The sequence below is a fragment of the Pelodiscus sinensis genome, chromosome 5 (assembly GCF_052426305.1).
Source record: "Pelodiscus sinensis isolate ZL-2025 chromosome 5, ASM5242630v1, whole genome shotgun sequence".
Taxonomy (NCBI): domain Eukaryota; kingdom Metazoa; phylum Chordata; order Testudines; family Trionychidae; genus Pelodiscus; species Pelodiscus sinensis.
The window spans coordinates 23,024,850-23,044,494 of NC_143056.1; the positions used below are offsets into that span (position 1 = coordinate 23,024,850).

A 19,645-nucleotide genomic window follows, 5' to 3' on the forward strand; every position below is an offset into this window, starting at 1 on the left:
CTGAGGACAGAGGTGGAGGTGGGCAGTGGCAGTGGCGTGAGGATGCAGATGACATGATGTCACTCTGTCGTCCCACAGAAATTTTTAAATATATATATAGCAAGAGAGAGAGAGAGAGAAGAGATAAGGAGATGCAAGTGGCCGTGTTATGCCCCCTTGTCTACTTGTGTAACCTGGATGTGGAGGACAGCAGGTACCACCAGGCTGCTCCTCCCCTTCTCTTGCAGATGAATGGGCAAAATATGGCTGGAGTGTGGACAGAATATTAACTCCAATGTACTGACTTGTGCACCAGAGCTAAGACATGTTCATCTGAAAAAAGGGAGAAGTAGCAACTAATTGACTCTTGAAGTAACAATCCAGTTCATGTCTGTCTCACAAAACTAGGTAGTTGGACAACAAAATGGCAAATGAATTTTAATGTTGATAAATGCAAGGTAATGCACATTGGAAAAAATAATCCCAACTATACGCACAATATGACGGGGACTAATTTAGCTATTACCACTCAAGAGAGAGCCTTTGGAATCATTGTGGATAGTTCTCTGAAAACATCCTCTCAATCTGCAGCAATAGTCAAAAAAGCAAACAAAATGCTAGGAATAGAGAATTAGACAGCGAATATTTTACTGCCTCTGTGTAAATCCATGATATGCCCACATCTTGAATACTGCATGCAGGTGTGGTCCCCTCATCTCAAAAAAGATATCTTGGCATTGGAAAAGGTTCATAAAAGGACAACAAAAAATGATTAGGGGTTGGAACAGGTGCCATATGAGGAGAGATTGAAAAAACTGCAACTTTTCATTTTAGAAAGGAGGAGATTAAGGTGGATTGTGATAGAAGTCTATAAAAGCATGACAGTTATGGAGAAAGTGAACAAGGAAGTTATTTACTTGTTCTCATGACATAAATATTAGGGGTCACCAAATGAAATTAATAGGTAGCAGGTTTAAAACAATTTAAAACAAACAGGAAGTATTTCTTCACGCAGCACAGTCAAGCTGTGGAACTCCTTCCCAGAGGATATTGTGAAGACAGGACAGTAACAAGATTCAAAAAATAACTAGATAAATTCATGGAGGCTAGGTCCATCAATATTTATTTGCCAGGATTGGTAGGAATGGTGTCCCTAGCCTCTGTTTGTCAGGGGCTGGAAATGTGTGCTAGGAGAGGGATCATTTGATGTTTACCTGTTATGTTCACTCCCTTGGGGCATCTGGCATTAGCCACTGTCAGAAGACTGAGGGTATGTCTACACTACCCCACTAGTTTGAACTAGCGGGGTAATGTAGGCATACAGCACTTGCAAATGAAGCCCGGGATTTGAATTTCCCGGGCTTCATTTGCATAAGCGGGGAAAACCCTGCTTTTTTAAAACCCCGCTGGTTCGAACCCCGTGCCGCGCGGCTACACGGGGCACGAACTAGGTAGTTCGAACTAGGCTTCCTAGTTCAAACTATCGTTACTCCTTGTGAAATGAGGAGTTCGAACCAGCGGGGTTCGAACCAGCGGGGTTTTAAAAATGGCGGCTCCCCGCTTATGCAAATGAAGCCCGGAAAATTCAAATCCTGGGCTTCATTTGCAAGTGCGGTATGCCTACATTACCCTCCTAGTTCGAACTAGGAGGGTAGTGTAGACATACCCAGGGATACTGGATTAGATGGACCTTTGAGCTGACCCAGTATGGCCATTCTTATGTTCTTATATCCTGCTCTGGGTAGCACAGCTCAGCAGTGGTCCTTATTGGTGCTAGATGGTAGAATTACAACCCATCACATAACAATTTAAAACATGGCTTTCAAAGGGTGCTATGATTTAATGTGGGAATAATGTGCCTTTTAAAAGATAGTAAACATACCGACCAGCACTTACAAATGTCCCTTGGAGGCAACAGGAAGTAGGATATGCACTGACTGGAACTTCCATGCCATAGGAAATGTTGCGATTTTGAATGATTTTTGCACCTAATTGGACTGAAAAGTCAAAATGGCAAAAATTTCTGCAAAATAATTTTTGAAGACAAAAATCCTTTGGGGTATGTCTACACTACAGCACTAATTCGAACTAACTTAGTTAGTTAATTCGAACTAAGCTAATTCGAATTAGCGCATCTAGACTTAAAAACTAGTTCGAATTAGCATTTTGCTAATTCGAACTAGCATGTCCACACTGAGTGGACCCTGAACCGGGGTTAAGGCTGGCCGGAAGCAGTGCCGGCAGGGCATCAGATTAGGATTGAGAGCGTGGAGCTGCTGTCTCAGGCTAGCCGAGGGCTGTGCTTAAAGCGACCTGACCCCCATCTGGGACAGACAGTTCTCAGGGTTTCCCCGCTTGCAAAGCAGTCCTGGCTTGGAGTGCCCTGAGTGCCCACACTCAGCACATCACAGCACTCGGCCATCAGCCCGGCTGCACTTGCCGCAGGCTGCCATCCGGGGGGGAGGGAGGGTCAATCAAGGGGCTTCAGGAGAGCTTCCACCCCGAGGAGCCCACAGAGCCAGCCCAGTCCTCCCTATTGGGGGCTCGTACCCCATTCCTCCCTCACCTCCTTCCACTTACCCCTCCCTAGCCTCCCTTCCTGATGTACAAAATAGAGGACACATGTGTTCAAACATAGAAACTCTCTTTATTGAACAAAACTCAGGGAGACTGGGAAAAGGAGGTGGGAGAGGGGAAGTGAGAGGGTGGGAGAGGGGAGGGCAACTAAAATGATGAGGGGTTTGGAACAGGTCCCATATGAAGAGAGGCTAAAGAGACTGGGACTGTTCAGCTTAGAAAAGAGGAGACTGAGCGGGGATATGATAGAGGTCTATAAAAGCATGAGTGGTGTGCAGAGGGTGCATAAAGAAAAGTTCTTCATTAGTTCCCATAATAGAAGGACTAGAGGACACCACATGAAATGAATGGGTAGCAGGCTTCAAACTAACAACAGAAAGTTCTTCTTCACAAAGCAAATAGTCAACCTGTGGAACTCTTTGCTGCAGGAGGCTGTGAAGGCTAGAACTATAACAGAGTTTAAAGAGAAGTGAGATAAAGTCATGGAGGTTGGGTCCATGGAGTGCTATTAGCCAGGGAGTAGAAATGGTGTCCCTGGCCTCTGTTTGTGGAAGGCTGGAGAGGGATGGCACGAGACAAATGGCTTGGTCATTGTCTTCGGTCCATCCCCTCCAGGGTCCCTATTGTTGGCCGCTGTTGGCAGACAGGCTACTGGGCTAGATGGACCTTTGGTCTGACCCAGTACGGCCATTGTAAGCTCAGAGCTCAGGGTCGGGGGTCTCAGTGGACCACCTTGATTTTCATGCAAACCTGCTCCTGGATGACCAGGCTGGCAGCTATCCTGCCCTAGACGGCCACTTTCCTGTGCCTAGTGCGGAGGTCGTGATGAGGTCCCCGATGTCTGCACTAGACCAGGTGGGAGCCCGCCTCTTGTGGACCCGGGCAGGCTCCCGGGAGCCGCCAGCCTGGTCCCGGGAAGAGGCGGAGGGCTGGGTGGCAGCGGGAGGCCGGCTCGAGCCGTGCCAGGTGCAGTGTCTGCTGGCTGGGTGCTGGCAGGCTTACACCTGGCACGGGCACCGTAGCCGGCCCGAGCCCCTTTAAGGGCTCCGGGGCTGGGGGGGGGGGGGGGGGCAGAAGAGTTTCCCTGGTGGTGCCCAGAGTGGCCACCAGGGAAAGCTTTGGAGGGCTAGCCTCCCACTAGTTCGAATTAAGTGGCTACACAGCCCTTAATTCAAACTAGGTAATTCGAACTAGGTGTTAGTCCTCGTAGAATGAGGTTTACCTAGTTCGAATTAAGCGCTCTGCTAGTTCGAATTAAGTTCGAACTAGCGGTTTGCCTGTGTAGCGCCTATCAAAGTTAATTCGAACTAACGTCTGTTAGTTCGAATTAACTTTGTAGTGTAGACATACCCTTGGAGGAGAACTTTTATGGAATTTCTCAACCAGCCAAGGAGCCCCAGCAGTCAACCAACTTGCTAGGTTGGTGAGCTAGGTTGAAGAGCCTGGATAAATCCATGTTTGAATATTTTGTATTAAATCTATAAGCTACAGTGGAAAAGGAAACATCGCTGAGTATGCTATTTGACTTTTTCTTTCTTTTAACATGACTAGTGCCATTGGAAAAACAAGGACATTCACAGCCAAATTACTTACCAAATAAGATGAAGGAAAAAGAATTAGCTCTGGCTTCTGAAGCTGCATGTGCCAGATTTGCCCATGTAATCAGCTGGAAGTACAAAGTGCATTGCTTTGTTTATTCTCATGCACAAATCAGGTAGGAAGGCTTAGTGCTACTTCATTAGAAGTCCACCTGCATATGTCCCTTCATAAGATTTCAGTTCTAGTAGGTAAATGAAGGGTTTGTCCTTGTAAATAGTTGTAGGATCAAGTATTTCTCACATAGGTTTAGAGACTTTCAGTGTGACTTGGTGGCTGTCCAACATGCTTATTGCCAATAAATCATATACTAACACATTGCTCCTTTGCTACGTGTGGATAGTTACTGAAAACACAGCTGCCTGTGCATACTTACTGCACCACCAAGATCTGATTTATTGCTCTGCAAAGCACTTTTAAGTGCTCTGGGAACATGATAATATGCACTATGTAAAGCCAAAATCTATTCTATTCCATTTTCTTCTTGTAACAGTCTAATACTTCACAGCTGTCAACATGCGCCATACCATTACCACTAGGAATGTCATATGGCACCATTAACAGAATTCAGATCCGCTTGCTCCATGGAGCACGACTCCCACCCTGCCTTTGAGAGAAAGGAGAATCTCCATTAGGTGCTGGCAGTGTATGGTCTATGGAATACAAATAAGCAATTTTGATTTCATCCAGCAGAGGACAGTAGAATATACACATTGTAATTTTTGCCAAAGGATAGCAATATAGCAGAACAATGCACTGGAACAGAAACAGAATTTCTATTTTAAAACAAAAATAATTTCTTATTTCTTTTAAAAAAAGTGAACCTCGTGAATCCTTGCAAAACACTTTCCTTGCGTGTTTGACTGTTGCTATTTAAATGTAACAGACTTGGCTTATATAAAATGGTATTAACTGCTGCACTCTTAAGATGAAAGTAGCAAACATTTTAATTGTGTTCTGCATGTTTAGGATGCAAACAAAAGTGTTCATTGTGAACCTGCCAATTAAAGTAGCTGCCAACAGGGAAAGGGGACATGCCTGTGGCTTTTCTTGGGTTAGCTGAGGTCATGTCTACAACTAATGCACAGGTTCTTAAAGAACTTTGGCATTAGAGTGCATGAAAATCCCAGGCAATGCTGGACTCTTTCTATTAACAGTTTTGCACAGAGAGCAATGTTTACAGAAAAACAGTAAGAATTTGTATACAATGCTGGCAGAATGCAAGAGATTGGCTGATCTTACTAAGAACCTAGTTAAAGGGCTGGTTTTGAGATACAGAGTTCTGTGTAAGGTCCCTGTCTAGCAAAATAACAAACACACACGGTGCTTAAGTGATCCCAGTGAAGTCCATGGGATGACTCATGTGCATCCAGTTCAGCAAGTGCTGACATATTTTGCTGGATCAGGACCTAACTGCAGATTCATTCAGTTTTTATTCAATAGTTTTGTCACATCGTTTCATCAAATGAAACTAGCTGGACCTGATTCTCATTTAATTCCCCCCAAGAACAATTCTAGTGGAGTTGAATAGGTGGCAAACAGGCATATATGAGCTGAGAATCATGCTATTGGAAGCTGTTATTTCAATGCAAAAACTACATGGAAGCTGCATAGGATACATTTCTACAGGAATTTTAAAGTGTTATACATGGCAGTGTAATAAACATAAACCATTGTAAGGTGAAAGGATTTAAAGAAAATATGTAACTCCTAATCTGTTTGTGTGTGCTTGTGCCATATAATACTTGGTGTTACACAAATGCTAATTTGATACAAATTATACTGAAATTCATTAAAAATCACAGAGTCCTAATTCAAACCTGTTTTATTTTCAGGGCTTTGTGACTGCCACTAACATTTCTTTGCCAAATGCTTAATTCTCCCCCCTCCTTTTTCCCCAACAACAGTGTGGCATGCTTTAGAATTATTTTTAACCTGTGGATGAAAGTCACAAAATCCTAACCACTCACCACTGAAGACAAGGTTATGCTCCAAAGCCTGATTCAGCAACAAATTGTTTTATCTTTCTCTCCATATAAGGTAGCAGAAGCTGTTCTTTTGTGCTCTTTAGGTACACATGCATTGTTTCAAGGAAGGAAAGCTGGGCAGATAGTCTTTTAAATTGAATCTAGCCTGAGTATTCAGCAGTATCCCAGATATGGCACATGTGACGCTAAGCAACACAATTTATTTATAGGAAAGATGTTGATTTTGTTTTCCAAACAGGAAAAGAGATTTCTGCTGAGATAACATTAGTTATGTACATATTTCTGTCTAATCTATATCGTTTCTTAGACTGGATAGTTATCTGAGATATATTTCACTAGGAGGGTGGTGAAGTACTGGAATGGGTTATCTAGGGAGGTGGTGGAATCTCCATCCCTAGAGGTTTTTAAGTCCTATCTCGACAAAGACCTGGCTGGGATGATTTAGTTGGGATTGATCCTGCTTTTAGCAGGGGGGTGGACCTAATGACATCTGGAGTTCTCTTCCAACTCTATGATTCTATGATTATATAACATGCTGTAGCGATTGTGTAATTTACTGGCCACTGTTTCACAGGAAGGCTTCCAAAATTTCTCCTGCAATTTTGGATGCCCAAGTTGTCTATGATACACTTTTAGAGCCCTGTTAAGGGCCCCTTTAAAAAATTGGCTCACTGTGTCCATGCTGATGTTTTCACTAGAATTATTGTGTAGTTACTGCACAATTTAAATAAAATAGGAGAATGTATGAAGCCTTTGTGTCAATAATTCATGTTGCCACTTTACTGTATGTCATGCAGTAATGGAGCAGAGAGGTTGCTGTGCATGTACCAAAGCCATAAATATGTTGCTGAACAACATATGTATATTTTTATATATGCTGAGAAATTATACATATAAGTAATCTCACATGCTGTAGCAACTCCAAATTCCATCTCTGGATCTTCTTCCATTCTGCTTTCTATGCTTAGAGCAACCTCTGAATTCTAGTCCCCAGGCCATATCTTCTCATTCAAATTCCTTCCTACCTTGAGGCTCATAAATGCTAACCGACATCAGTCAAATACCATTTATTCCCACAGTATTTTATTAAATGCAATCAAATTTAGTTATAAATTAACATTAGTTTGCAAATGGCCCAAATCGGAGGATTGGTAAATAACAAAGAGGACAGGTCTCTAAAATAGTAAGTCGGATTACTTGGCAATTTGGGCACAAGCAAATAATATCTGTGTTAGTACAGCCAAATATAAACATATGCAATTTAGGAACAAAGAATGTAGGCTATACTTACAGGATGTGGGGCTCTGTCCTGGGAAGCAGTGATTCTGAAAGATTTGAGGATCATTGAACATGACCTCCCATATGGTGCTTAGGATGCTAAGGCAAAAGCAAAAGCGACGAGGAGTCCTGTGGCACCTTATAGACTAACTGAAGTGTAGGAGCATAAGCTTTCGTGGGCAAAGACCCACTTCGTCAGATGCAAGACGAAGTGGGTCTTTGCCCACGAAAGCTTATGCTCCTACACTTCAGTTAGTCTATAAGGTGCCACAGGACTCCTCGTCGCTTTTGCAGATTCAGACTAACACGGCTACCCCTCTGATACAAGGCAAAAGCAGTCTTTCAATGTGGAAAGAATGGACTCTCAAGTAGGACTAAAGAGGTTATAGCACCTCCATAATTGGCTCCAGTGCTACTGCTATTGGAATACTGTATCCAGGTCTGACGTACACAAATCAGAAGGGGTGTTGATAGATTAGAGAGGGTTCAGACAAGAATCATGAGACTGATTAAATGATTGAAATGTACCTTACAGCAGTGGTGGCCCGAGAGACATTTTTCTTACTGTTAACCACATACAGGGTTGTCACATTCTGCTGGTTTCTGTCTGCATAAGCTTTTTTTCTACCAGTATTAAAGTTACATGTATGTAAAGTAAGGGCATGTGAAGTGAGGTGTGTGCTAACTACATCCATCCAAAGAAAGCACTGCTATGGTCCAGTTGGCACACCCCACAAATTCTAGGTATGCACACACAGTTAGCAAAACTAACGTATCCTAGAGGAGCCTCTTGATTATGACAATCTTGCAGCCCACTAAAATGAAGAAAGGACACTCGTGGCCCACTCTCTAGCCTAAATTACCCATCACTGCATTACAGGGATAGTTTCATGGAGCTTAATCTATGTACCTTAACAAGAAAGAAGTTTAAGAGGTGATCTGAGTGCAGTATATACAAATACCTGCATGGGGAGCAAATATTTGATAAAAAGTTCTTCAATCTAGGGGACAAAGATATAACAAGATTCAAGGACTGGAAGTTGAATCTAGACAAATTCTGAGTTAAGGTGTCGATTTTTAACAGTAAAGGTAACTGATCATTTGAACAACTAACGAATGGTTATGATGGATTCTCCATCTCCAGCGATTTGCAAATTAAGATTGGATATTTTCTAAAATATATGTTCTGTGGATTATTTAGTGGAAATTCTACTGTCTGTGTTACACAGAAAGTCAGATTAGATGACCAAAATGGTCCCATCTGTTCTTAGAGTTGATAAATCTTCTGCATCTCCCACTGCATCCTGCTTTATCAATGTCTTTTAGACAATACTAGCATTATCCTTATTTGTATTTTGTACAGTGTGAAGCATATTGTCACTGTTTAAAAGATTAATAATAATTAATAATCCCACCTGTCTTTAAAAAAGCATCACTCAGAGATAAGATATGTTAATCTTGGTCTTCCTACTTCCCTTTGGTTCTTCATCTAAGTTATTTTTAATAATCTGTGTGCAATAGTTTAATAGTTTGTGAGCTGTTCTGAGCTATATCATGCATCTTCCACAGAGTATATAGTGGTGGTCTGCAGACACCTACTAGGGAAATTTCCTTTATTTATTTATTTATTTTTTTAAGCGAAGAGAAAAAAAATAGATGATGAGAGAGATTAAATAAAAGTCAAATCTGGAATAATTGATAAAATCTCCCAAAGCTCCTATGTCCCATTTTCAAAAGTGCCTGGAGCACTTGGCACAGGCATTAAGCACCTAAATACCTTTGAGGATTTGTGCCTTAAGAGTTTAAGTCTCTTTGAAAGTCAGTGGAATTTAGGCCCTGAAGGACCAGATTTTTAAAAGTAATTATGAATTGCACTGTTCAACAATGCAAGGCCCAGAGGCCAGAATTGTAAAGACATTTAGACACCTAGTATGATTTTCAGAAGCACCTAAGTGGCTAACACTCATGGGAGCCTAGATATTTTTGAAGATCCCATTAGGCACCTAGCTGCATGTTTAGGACCTTAAAATACTTCCAAAAATCTGCCTCTACATGATATGGACAGATAACTTGCTGGGTAAGTTATGTCGGCATAAAGTCACTACAGTTAGTATGTCATTTCTGCATATGCATATTGTCTCTTTACATTTGCATCTACTCACCAGCAGTGTTTGTTTGAATGCACGCTGTGGTACATCATGGGTAGGTATCCCAATGTGGGTCTTTTGGGTAGCTTTGGCAATGCATGATGGGGCAGAAATGAGTCATGCTGGAATAACCTGGGCTGGGCTGCTATTTTCTCCACCCCATAGTGCCAACTAACTCACACAGGATTTCTTTCTGTTGGCCATCTTTGGTAGAGCGTGGCTCTGCACTATTATTATGAATGTTGCAAGCAAAGGAAACACAATTCTATGCTATTTGCAGAGCTGCAAGAACACTTGCAGGAAACATGACTATTTCCTGGAGGGATGACTGCTGTGGGGCTAAGTGAGAACCAACCTAAGATTGTTGGAGGCATTCGCAGAGCAGTAGCAAATGATGGAACATCTCTTCTGGACCCAAGAAATGAGCACTGACTTGTAAGGTTAACAGGTGTGTTGTGAGCAAGACACGAGAAGTCATTCCTCCACTCTACTCTGCACTGGTTAGGCCTCAGTTGGAGTATTGTGTCCAGTTCTGGGCACTGCATTTCAAGAAAGATGTGGAGAAATTGGAGAGAGCCAGAGAAGAGCAACAAGAATGATTAAAGGTCTAGAGAACATGAGCTATGAAGGAAGGCTGAAAGAACTGGGTTTGTTTAGCTTAGAAAAGAAAAAATTGAGGGGGGACATGACAGCCGTTTTCAGGTATCTAAAAGGGTGTCATAAGGAGGAGGGAGAAAACTTGTTCATCTTGGCCTCTGAGGATAGAACAAGAAGCAATGGGCTTAAACTGCAGCAAGGAAGGTTTAGGTTGGACATTAGGAAAAAGTTCCTAACTGTCAGGGTAGTCAAACACTGGAATAAATTGCCCAGAGAGGTTGTGGAATTCCCATCTCTGGAGATATTTAAGAGTAGGTTAGATAAATGTCTATTAGGGATGGTCTAGACAGTATTAGGTCCTGCCATGGGGGCAGGGGACTGGACTCGATGAGCTCTCGAGGTTCCTTCCAGTCCTAGTATTCTATGATTCTATGAAGATCACATCGTAATACTGGCTTACAATGACAAGCAGTGGCTGCAGAACTTTTGGATGCATAGTGTCACATTCCTGGATCTACGTACTAAGCTCACCCCAGCCTTCTTGTGCAGGGTCACCAGAATGAGAGCTTCACTGACAATGGAGAAGTGAGTGGTGATCACACTGTTAAAACTGGCAAAGCCAGATTGGTACTGGTTAGTAGGAAATGATTTGGAGTTGGAAAATGCATTGTGGGGTCCATTGTCATGCAAGTGTTTAGAGCCACTAATTGTCAGGCAGGACTATGATTTTTGGCAATGGATTTTCAGCAATGGGGTTCCTGGACAGTGATGGGAGATGATGGATGGCATGAATATTCCTATTTTGGCACTACACCATCTTGCAGCAGAGTGCATCAAGAGAAAGGAAAGATTCCCCTACTGGTTTAGCAGGTGCAGAGTATCAGCTGAAGTGCTTTTGATGCATTGAAGGGATGCTGGCATTTTCTCAGTGAGAAAAATATCCCAATGTTTATAGTTATCTGCTGTGTACTGCATCATATCTGTGAAGAAAGGTGGAAAAGATGCTGCTGGGGTGGAAGCAGAAGTGTACCAGCTGTTAGCTGAGTTTGAGCAGCCAGATACAAGGGCTATCAGAAAAGCTCAGCATGGAGTTATAAAGCTCAGACAATTTGAAAGAGCATTTTAACAGCAAGCCATAGTGATATGGAATGGATTATGCTTTCCTGGGCCCTGCAATTTGAGGACCTATGTGCACATATGTGAAAATAATAGACAATGACCCTATTAATTTTGTGATGGTTTCTGTATACTTATGATTATTACACTGTTACTGATCCTATGAGTTATGTCACAATGTAAAAAAACAACCAAATGGATGGTTTCAGTTCTGCCAGGCATTCTGCAGTATATGTTTGGAACTTATAAAGATGAATTATTTTCCAAACTGTAAAGTTTTATTGAGTAATAGAAACACTTAAAATGCAATGCAAGTTAAATAATTTATGGAAGAGCTTAAAGAAGGGGAAGGAACATTCATGTCCATTTTAGCTATACATACATCAACCCTGGCTCTCTCAGCTCAGTGTATGTGAAATTGTGGTTGTCTTTATATCCCTCAATGTTGAATGGTAGGGATAGAAATGCAGCTCCTAATGGTCTCAAGTTACAGTGGGGGAGGTCTATATTGGATATTAGGAATAACTATTTCACTAGGAGGGTAGTGAAATACTGGAATGGGTTACCTATGGAGGTAATGGGATCTCCATCCCTAGAGGTTTTTATGTCTTGGCTTGACAAAGCCCTGGCTGGGATGATTGAATTGGGATTGGTCCTACTTTGGGCCGGATGCAGGACTCGATGACCTCCTGAGGTCTCTTCAAGCCCTAGGATTCTCTGATTCCTGGTGCCATGTGGAATATTGGGGATGGGGTGGGGAGTTGATAAGGGGTTGCTCTATTGGAATTCTCTGCCAGGGTGATGGAAATACGTCAGGAATTGCTCGGTTACATGAAACTACGAGTATGGGGCAGTGGCACTTGATACTGGCAGTATTGTCTCCAGGGAGTGATGATTTTAGCTGATCTCTCAACCTCGAGGGTAACAATAACACAGTGCTCAGCTGGTAGCCTGGGCCTGTATGCTGCTAGCCTGCTTAGTGCAGTAGTGTCTGTTGAGATTATTGTATGTAGTATGGGAAAGCATCCTCCCACAGAGAAAGAAATGAGGCTGCCATCCCTAGAAACTTTCAGGAGGATTGCAGAGCACCTCCATAAAAGTTTCATTGAGATTTCTGAGGAGAATTCAAGAGACTTAAACAGAGTGCTCTACATCTCCTCTCCCCCGCCCTGCACAGGAAAATGGAAAAGCAGATGAACAGTTCTACCTCTTTGTTGTATTTCTGTGTCTTGTAGCATAAGTAAACTTATGTAAAGTCGATAGCTGTGTTGTGTAAGGTGATGCCTTCTCTGTAAAGGGAAATAAATGTACATGCTCAGTCAAGGTCCTTTCCCTTGTATGAGGTTCACTCACACTCAGCTGCTCAGACTGACTGGACTGTGGTGGAATCTCAATCACCTCTTAGTTGTACAGGCACCAGGCATGAAACTTGGGCTCCTAATCCTTGAGAATTATGCATGATTATGCATGTACATAATTAATGTGCGACACATTGTGATGTTGTCGGATTAAAATATGACCATATAGATCACTGTTATGTGTTTGCAATTAATCTTATACAAAATGTGCCAAGTGAGACACCTATGAAGAGCTTACAATTCATGGGTTATAATTATGCCATTTGTATTCATGCATCATTTTTGTATTTGAAGTTATGAGCATTGGCTTTATGCTTTGTGACAGACCGAGGGCAGCTGGCTATAATAGTTTGGTGCAGGGTAGACATACCAGAAGCTGGGTGAATGCTTTTCTGTTCCTGGAATAAACTGCCAGGGACTGTTGCCACATAATCAAGGCAGGTAGGCACCTGAAGCTAATTAAGAGCTTACCTGAAGTAGCAGGCTAATCAGGCACCTGCAGCCAATAGAGGCTTGTTGGGTTACTTTAAAAAGTTTCCCCTCAGGTAAGAGAGGGGGAAGGAGAAGACTGAAGGACTGAAAGGAGGAAGTGTGTTGCTGAGAAAGGAAAGAGTGTGCTGAAGCAGGAAAGATTTTTGCTCCGGTACCAGGGAAAAGGTACTAGGGGAATGTGTGGGGAAATGGCACCAGAGGAAAAAGCTGCTATATTGGGGCTAGAGGGAAAACTCCATCAGTTGCTGCTACCTAGGGTCCCTTGGCTGCAACCTGAAGTAGTGGGTGGGCCTGTGTTCCCTGCAACCCTCCTCACACCACTAAAAAGTCTGTTTCTGGTAATGGAGGCCAGGATTAGGGAAGAGTTCCACCCCAATCTTTAACTTTGCCAATGATGAGAATGGCTCAGTAAGCTGTGACTTTGGCATCTAGAAAAGATAAGAGGCAGTATGGAGGGTCAGAGAGAGCCTCTGATTCTAACTTTGATACCTGGAAAGATATGGGAACAAAGTATTAAACTATTAATTTGTAAGTACCTGGAGGACAATTGAATTGTAAGGAATAGTCCACATAGATTTGTCAGGAACAAATTTCAAACATTATTTCCTCCAGGTTTTAGGGATGGGTGAGCTGGGTGGTCGCCCAGGCTCATTTTAAAGAGGCTGCTGCCAGAGCCGGTCTTAGGGGGTGGGCTGTGAACACATTTTGGCCCGACCTCCCGAACTGTCCCCAACCTTTTTTTTTTTTTTTTTTTTAAAAAGGACCAGCCCTGACTTCCTCATTTAACAGGGTTACTGATCCACTGAATGGTGGGAAGCAGTAGACATGATATATCTTCACTTCAGTAAGGCTTATAACTTAGTCTGACACAACATTTTCATAAGCAATAGGGAAATGTAGTCTAGATGGAATTACTATAATGGGTGTGTAAGTGATTGAAAAATAACACTGAAGAATTATCAATAGTTCTCTGAGTTGTCTTATACAGAGGGCCCTATAGGGGTAATCCTTGTTCTGCTACTACCCAATGTTTTTCATTGTTAATGAATCAGAAAATGGAGTGGAAGGCATGCTTGTAAAATCTTCAGCTGACACCAAGCTTGGAGGTGTTATAAGCACTTTGGAGGACAGAATTAGCATTCAAAAGGATCTTGACAAATTGGAGAACTGTTCTGAATTGAACAAGATGAAGTTCAGTAAAACTAAGTGGTAAGTACTATGCTTCGGAAGGAAAAATTAAGTACATAGCTACAAAATGGGGAATAATTGTCGAGGGGGAAATCCAGCTGAAAAGGATCTGGGGATTATAATGGATCACAAATTGAGTGTGAATCAACAATATAATACCATTGCAAAAAAGCTAATAAAATCCTAGGGTATATTCAGAGGCCTGTCATATATAAGATAGGGGAGGTAATTGTCTTTGTCTACTCTGCACTGGTAAGCTTGAGTTGGAGTACTATGTTAGGAAAGTGTGGAGAAATTAGAGAAAGTTCAGTGGAAAACATGATATACGAGGAACAATTACAAAAACTGTTTGTTTAGTCTGGAAAAGAAGCAACAGGTGGAGAGGGGGAATAACAGTCTTCACATATATTAAGGGCTGTTATAAAGAGGACTGTGCTCAATTTTTGTCCATATCCATTGAAGATAGGACAAGAAGTGGTGGGCTTAATCTGCAGCAAAGGAGGTGTAGGTTAGATATAAGGAAAATCTTTTTAAATATAAGGGCAGTTAAGCACTGGAGTAGACTTCCAAGGCACGTGGTGAGATCCCCATATCAAAGTTAAAAAAAAAAAAAAGTTGGACCAACATGTCATGGCTGGTTAATTTTTTCTTGGTCCTGCCATAGTGAAGAAAGTTGGATTTGATCACTTCTGAAGGTCCCTTCTAGCCCTGTGTTCCTATGCTTTCTCTTCTAGCATCCCTGTCTGTAGCCCTTTTAATTATCTTATCTACACAGATTTGATAGGGTGATTTTGAGTCTCCAGGATGTTGCAAAAGGAAAAACTTGGGTGGTCATGATTGCTTAGAACTGATGGGGAGGATAATTTTTTTTAAAGGTATAGAAGGCAGTTAGGTACCCAACTGCCACTGACTTGCATCTAAATGTCCTTTGTCTTTGAACACTCCAACCTTCCCTCCCCTAGTCCTTTTTTTTTTTTTTTTTTTTTTTTAACAAAAACAGGGTGCTTGTAAGATGCAATAGCTCCAGGATACTGCATCACTTTAGGGACATTTTCTACAGACTGTATGTGAACTCTCTAGCAGCATTTTGCAAACAGTAGAAAAAAGTGACAGCATTAGCCATGTCTTTGGGGGTCTGTGATCTGCTGCAGCAGCAGCAAAATCTATGATCTGTAGTTGGAATCACACAATAGCCCACTTCATAATTTTTTTGTTTTGTTTTTATTTTTCTACTAAGAAGTGGCTTTTTGTTGTCTTCCAGAACCAACTTGGCATTTCAAAATGGAGGAGGCAAATGTCTTTGGCAGTATCCAATGTCATTGTTGCTAAAAATCTGATCTCCAAATTTGGCTTTTAGGAGTCATCATGTCAGTCAAGCTGGCTTTATAAAATAAACAACACTATGTACATCAGATCTGAGACCTTCATTCAACCGTGTTCAAAAGACTGGGGAAAGGAAGGCACAAGTATATTTAAAAAATAGCTACATTTACTGTTGTTAATGTATTTTAAATGTTCCTGCTATTAAGGTTAAAAGTGCTAGTGATTAAAGTGATTGCAGCAAATGTACAACATATCATTTCAAAAGGAACCTTGTTTTGAACAAAGAACTCACAAGTGAAATGACAGTAGAATTTTCTCAGATAAAAGCTTTACACCTCTCTGCATTGCTTTGATGTCATTGTGATTACTGGTTGGGAAGGAGGGCAACTGCTGACTGTTTTATGTAATTCGTGGCTAGACAGGTTGAGAAGCAAAATAATGTCTCACTGCTAGGTGTCAATATTACTTTAGGTGCTCAAAACTCACACTGCAGTTAAGAATTACTACAAATCTCTTTTTGAAGAAGTGCAATATAGAAGTACTAATAATCTGCCAAACCTCTGAGGCTGTTGTGGTATAACTGGTTATTCTGTAATAGCCTGTGATCTAGCTGGCTTTGCCTGCTCGTAATACGCAGGTTTATCACTTGTGAGGCAACTCAATGTTTAAACATCAGTAAAGCCATAGGAGTGAATTATGAATGTGGTCACAGGGTAGTCATCCATTACACATGATTACTGATGGAAAACAGCTTTCCACTTTCACCCCCTTCATTCCCTCACCCCTCCAGGAAAAAAAAGAACGTGCTATGCGTTTGTAAAATATGTTACAAGTGTACAGTGCTTACATTCAAAATCCCCTGAGGGCAAGGAGTCTGTCTTAATGATTTTAGGAAAGAATCTATTATAGGGCATCCCTACTATAAGTCACCCAGTATACATCCATTCTACCCTAAAGTCGTTGATGTTTGTAGGAACTGATGTTATAAGTCCTCCCATTCCCTGCTCGTAAGTCGCAAAACCCACCCACCCCCAATTTGAGCAAATGGAAGTCAGCCTGCAGGGAAAAAAATTCCCGCTTTAAGTTGTTTTGCTAGAAATCCAAGTTCTCGTGGAGGTGTTCCTCATGAGGTGTAGAGTCCCAGCGCCTCTGGACAGAGTTTCTTCAGCAGTGTCTCAGAGGGGGCTGTGCATGTGCGGTGTGCAAAGTGTGCGGGCTCCCTCGCTAGCTATGTACAGCCCCCGCCTCCTTTCAGTTCCTTTCTGCCGTCCCTGGCTGCAGACAGAACTTGGCAGTGCTCTTCTCTCCTCAACATACCTAGTTAAGATAGTTAATTTAGTTAGCTGTTCTTGTTACTGTTCTCATCATTTTTTCTTAGTTAGATTAGAATAGTAGTACTTTAAAAAAAAAAAGCGGTGTGGGGTTTGAACTGATGCCACAGCCTACAAGTCGATATGAGCTCTCCCGGCTTCAAACGCTGTGCACTCTGCAAGTATAAGATGTTTGCCTCCGATGACGCCTGCCTGAAGTGTTTGGGGAGCTCTCACTCTCAGAGAGCTTGCCATCATTGTGTTAAAATGAAACCCAGGTCTCACATAGAGAAAGAGCTTAAACTGATAACGCTCCACAAGGATAACAGCAAGCAACATGCCTCTGACCCAGCGTCTGGGCAGAGCTCAAAAGCCAACAAGAATAAGCCTAAGCCCTCTAAAAGAAGGGCAAGTTCATTACCTCAGGAACCCACCAAGAGGCCTTCTGAGGTAAAAAAGTCAGACCACTCAGATAAGAACCATCTGAGCACGTTTGACCACCCATGTACTTCAGGCAAACGGCGTTGTAAGCTAGAAAGCACTTCAAATGCTGCACTTACAGAGGCAACATGCCATTCTGTGCCAGCCTCAGAAACTCTGGTAATGCTGACCATTATGACAGCTACACCAGTTCTCAGCCTCTCACGATGGCACCCAGAGAAGGGATAGAGCATTCTGTGAATACTGCCCCTTCACTTCAACAATTACGGGCTATAGCTCAACTTCTCAGCTCTGCGATAAATATGGGCTCCTCTCAGTTAGCACAGCCCTCTGTGCCACAAACTCCCCTGGTCACCTACAGGGAGAATAAAGACTTGCAGATCGACTCAGCTATTTGCTCCCTTTTATTGAGTGAATTTAGATGCATTCAGTCACTGCTTTCTGAGGACTCAGATCCGCACTCTTCCCTCCCACATGAAGAGGGAGAGGATTTTGAAGCTTTCTCACCACAGCTGTCCCCTCAATCACAAGGGGCACTAGGGACACACTTACATGGAACCAGACCTTCTTAGAGCTCAAATGACCCCCTGAGTTCCCTATCTGTGGATGCGCCCACCTGTGGCATATCCTCCACAGTGGCAAATGTGGAACCATCCTCCACAACAGCACAGAAAGTGATTATGTAAGACTAAACATATAGATAACCCTCTTTCATGCTCCACTGAATCTCCTCACAGACACACTACAAGGTGTGATAATGACAGCCAATACTCCCCTATGTCAGCCATGGGATCTTTGGCTCACACATCATCACTAGCTGATTCAGGGGAAGCAATCCTACCTCTCTCTGCTAACACCTCAGAGGACATCTCCTCTTTTCAAGACTTATTTAAATGGGTGGTGCAAGACCTAAATAGCCATGTGGAGGAAGTACAAGATACTCCCCACAAGCTCCCTAACATCTTACAATCCAGTTCATCGTCAAAAATTGCTCTCCCTATCAACCCAGTCATTCTCCAACTTGCAAAAACTTTATGGCAAACACCTGCCTCGATTCCCCCTATGAGCAGAAAGGTGATTATTTTGTGCCACCCAAGGGATCTGAATTTCTCTTCACACATCCCGCCCCCAATTCCCTTGTGGTGGATGCTGAACAGCAGCGAAACAAGCAGCAAAATCGCTCAACCCCATCTGATAAGGAGAACAAGAGATTAGAAGCGTTTGGCAAAAGAGTATACACTTCAGCCACACTCCAGCTGAGGGTAGCAAATTATTCAGCCCTACTTAGTAAATACAACTACAACAATTACATGAAAATGAACACATTTATTGATGATCTGCCAGAAAGCAAAAAACTGCATTTCAAAGCCATTGTCTCCGAGGGACAGGCAATTTCGCATATAGCACTGTAAATGGCGCTCGATGCAGCAGACAGCCACAAGGTCGATGGCTACAGCTGTTACTATGTGGCGGGCCTCTTGGTACAACTCTTTGGTCTTCCCACGATAGCTACAGACAGGTGTGGAAGATTTGCCATTTGAAGGGGAAAACCTTTTTTTCCTCAAAGACCAATGAACATGAAGGACTCCAGAGCCATTCTCCGATCCTTGGGTATCCAGGCTCCTACAACAAGAACAAGACAATATAGGTACCAATCATACCACAGACCAAGGTACCAGCAGCCCCCTTTCCAGTACCACAGACAAGAACAACCCCCTTACCAACAGCGGGGTCAAAATAGGCAGCAGAGATGACGGTCCCAGACTAATAGCCCCAACCGTCCAGGGCAATCCAATAAGCAAATTTGAAAATATAGTCGAGAGATTGAAAACCAGAGCACCATCCCCAGAATCCTTCCAAACTCTTTCAGTTTCATTTACTCCCCTTCCTTCATCAATGGGAATTAATTACGTCAGACAAATGGGTACTACAAACTATCTCTGTAGGGTACACCATCCCCTTTCTTTCCCCCCACCCCAACCTCCTATCCCATCCCTCTTTAGGGACCCATCTCACGAGATCATTTTACAAGAGCTAGATCACCTGTTACATATAGGAGCCATACAACCGGTTCTACCGCAATTCCACAGAACAGGTTTCTATTCCCATTATTTTCTCATAGAAAAGAGAACTGGTGGGTGGAAACCCATCCTAGACCTCAGATCCCTAAACAGCTTCATAAAAAAAACAGAGGTTTAAGATGGTTACCCTAAATACAATTATTTCAGCTCTGGAGCCGGCAACTGGTTTTCCTC

The 19,645-nt window shown here is 42.5% G+C and overlaps 1 protein-coding gene and 1 long non-coding RNA gene across 5 annotated transcripts in view; both read left to right on the plus strand.

Moving 5' to 3' along the window:
* Positions 1-19,645, plus strand: part of LOC149524297 (uncharacterized) — a 378,401-nt gene that overhangs the window by 219,005 nt on the left and 139,751 nt on the right. For 3 of the 4 annotated variants that reach the window (XM_089778352.1, XM_089778353.1, XM_089778351.1), the window contains exon 2: positions 4,108-4,270. The exons of the other annotated variant lie outside the window; for it this stretch is intronic. In XM_089778352.1, coding sequence (XP_089634478.1) covers positions 4,158-4,270 — 113 coding nt within the window. In that variant the 5' untranslated portion in view covers positions 4,108-4,157. The remainder of the gene's footprint in view (positions 1-4,107; positions 4,271-19,645) is intronic. 4 annotated transcript variants of the gene reach the window in all.
* LOC142829074 (uncharacterized) lies at positions 13,063-15,983 on the plus strand. The gene is made up of 3 exons (XR_016349587.1): positions 13,063-13,293; positions 14,181-14,337; positions 15,578-15,983. It is a non-coding gene; the product is annotated as an uncharacterized LOC142829074 (long non-coding RNA).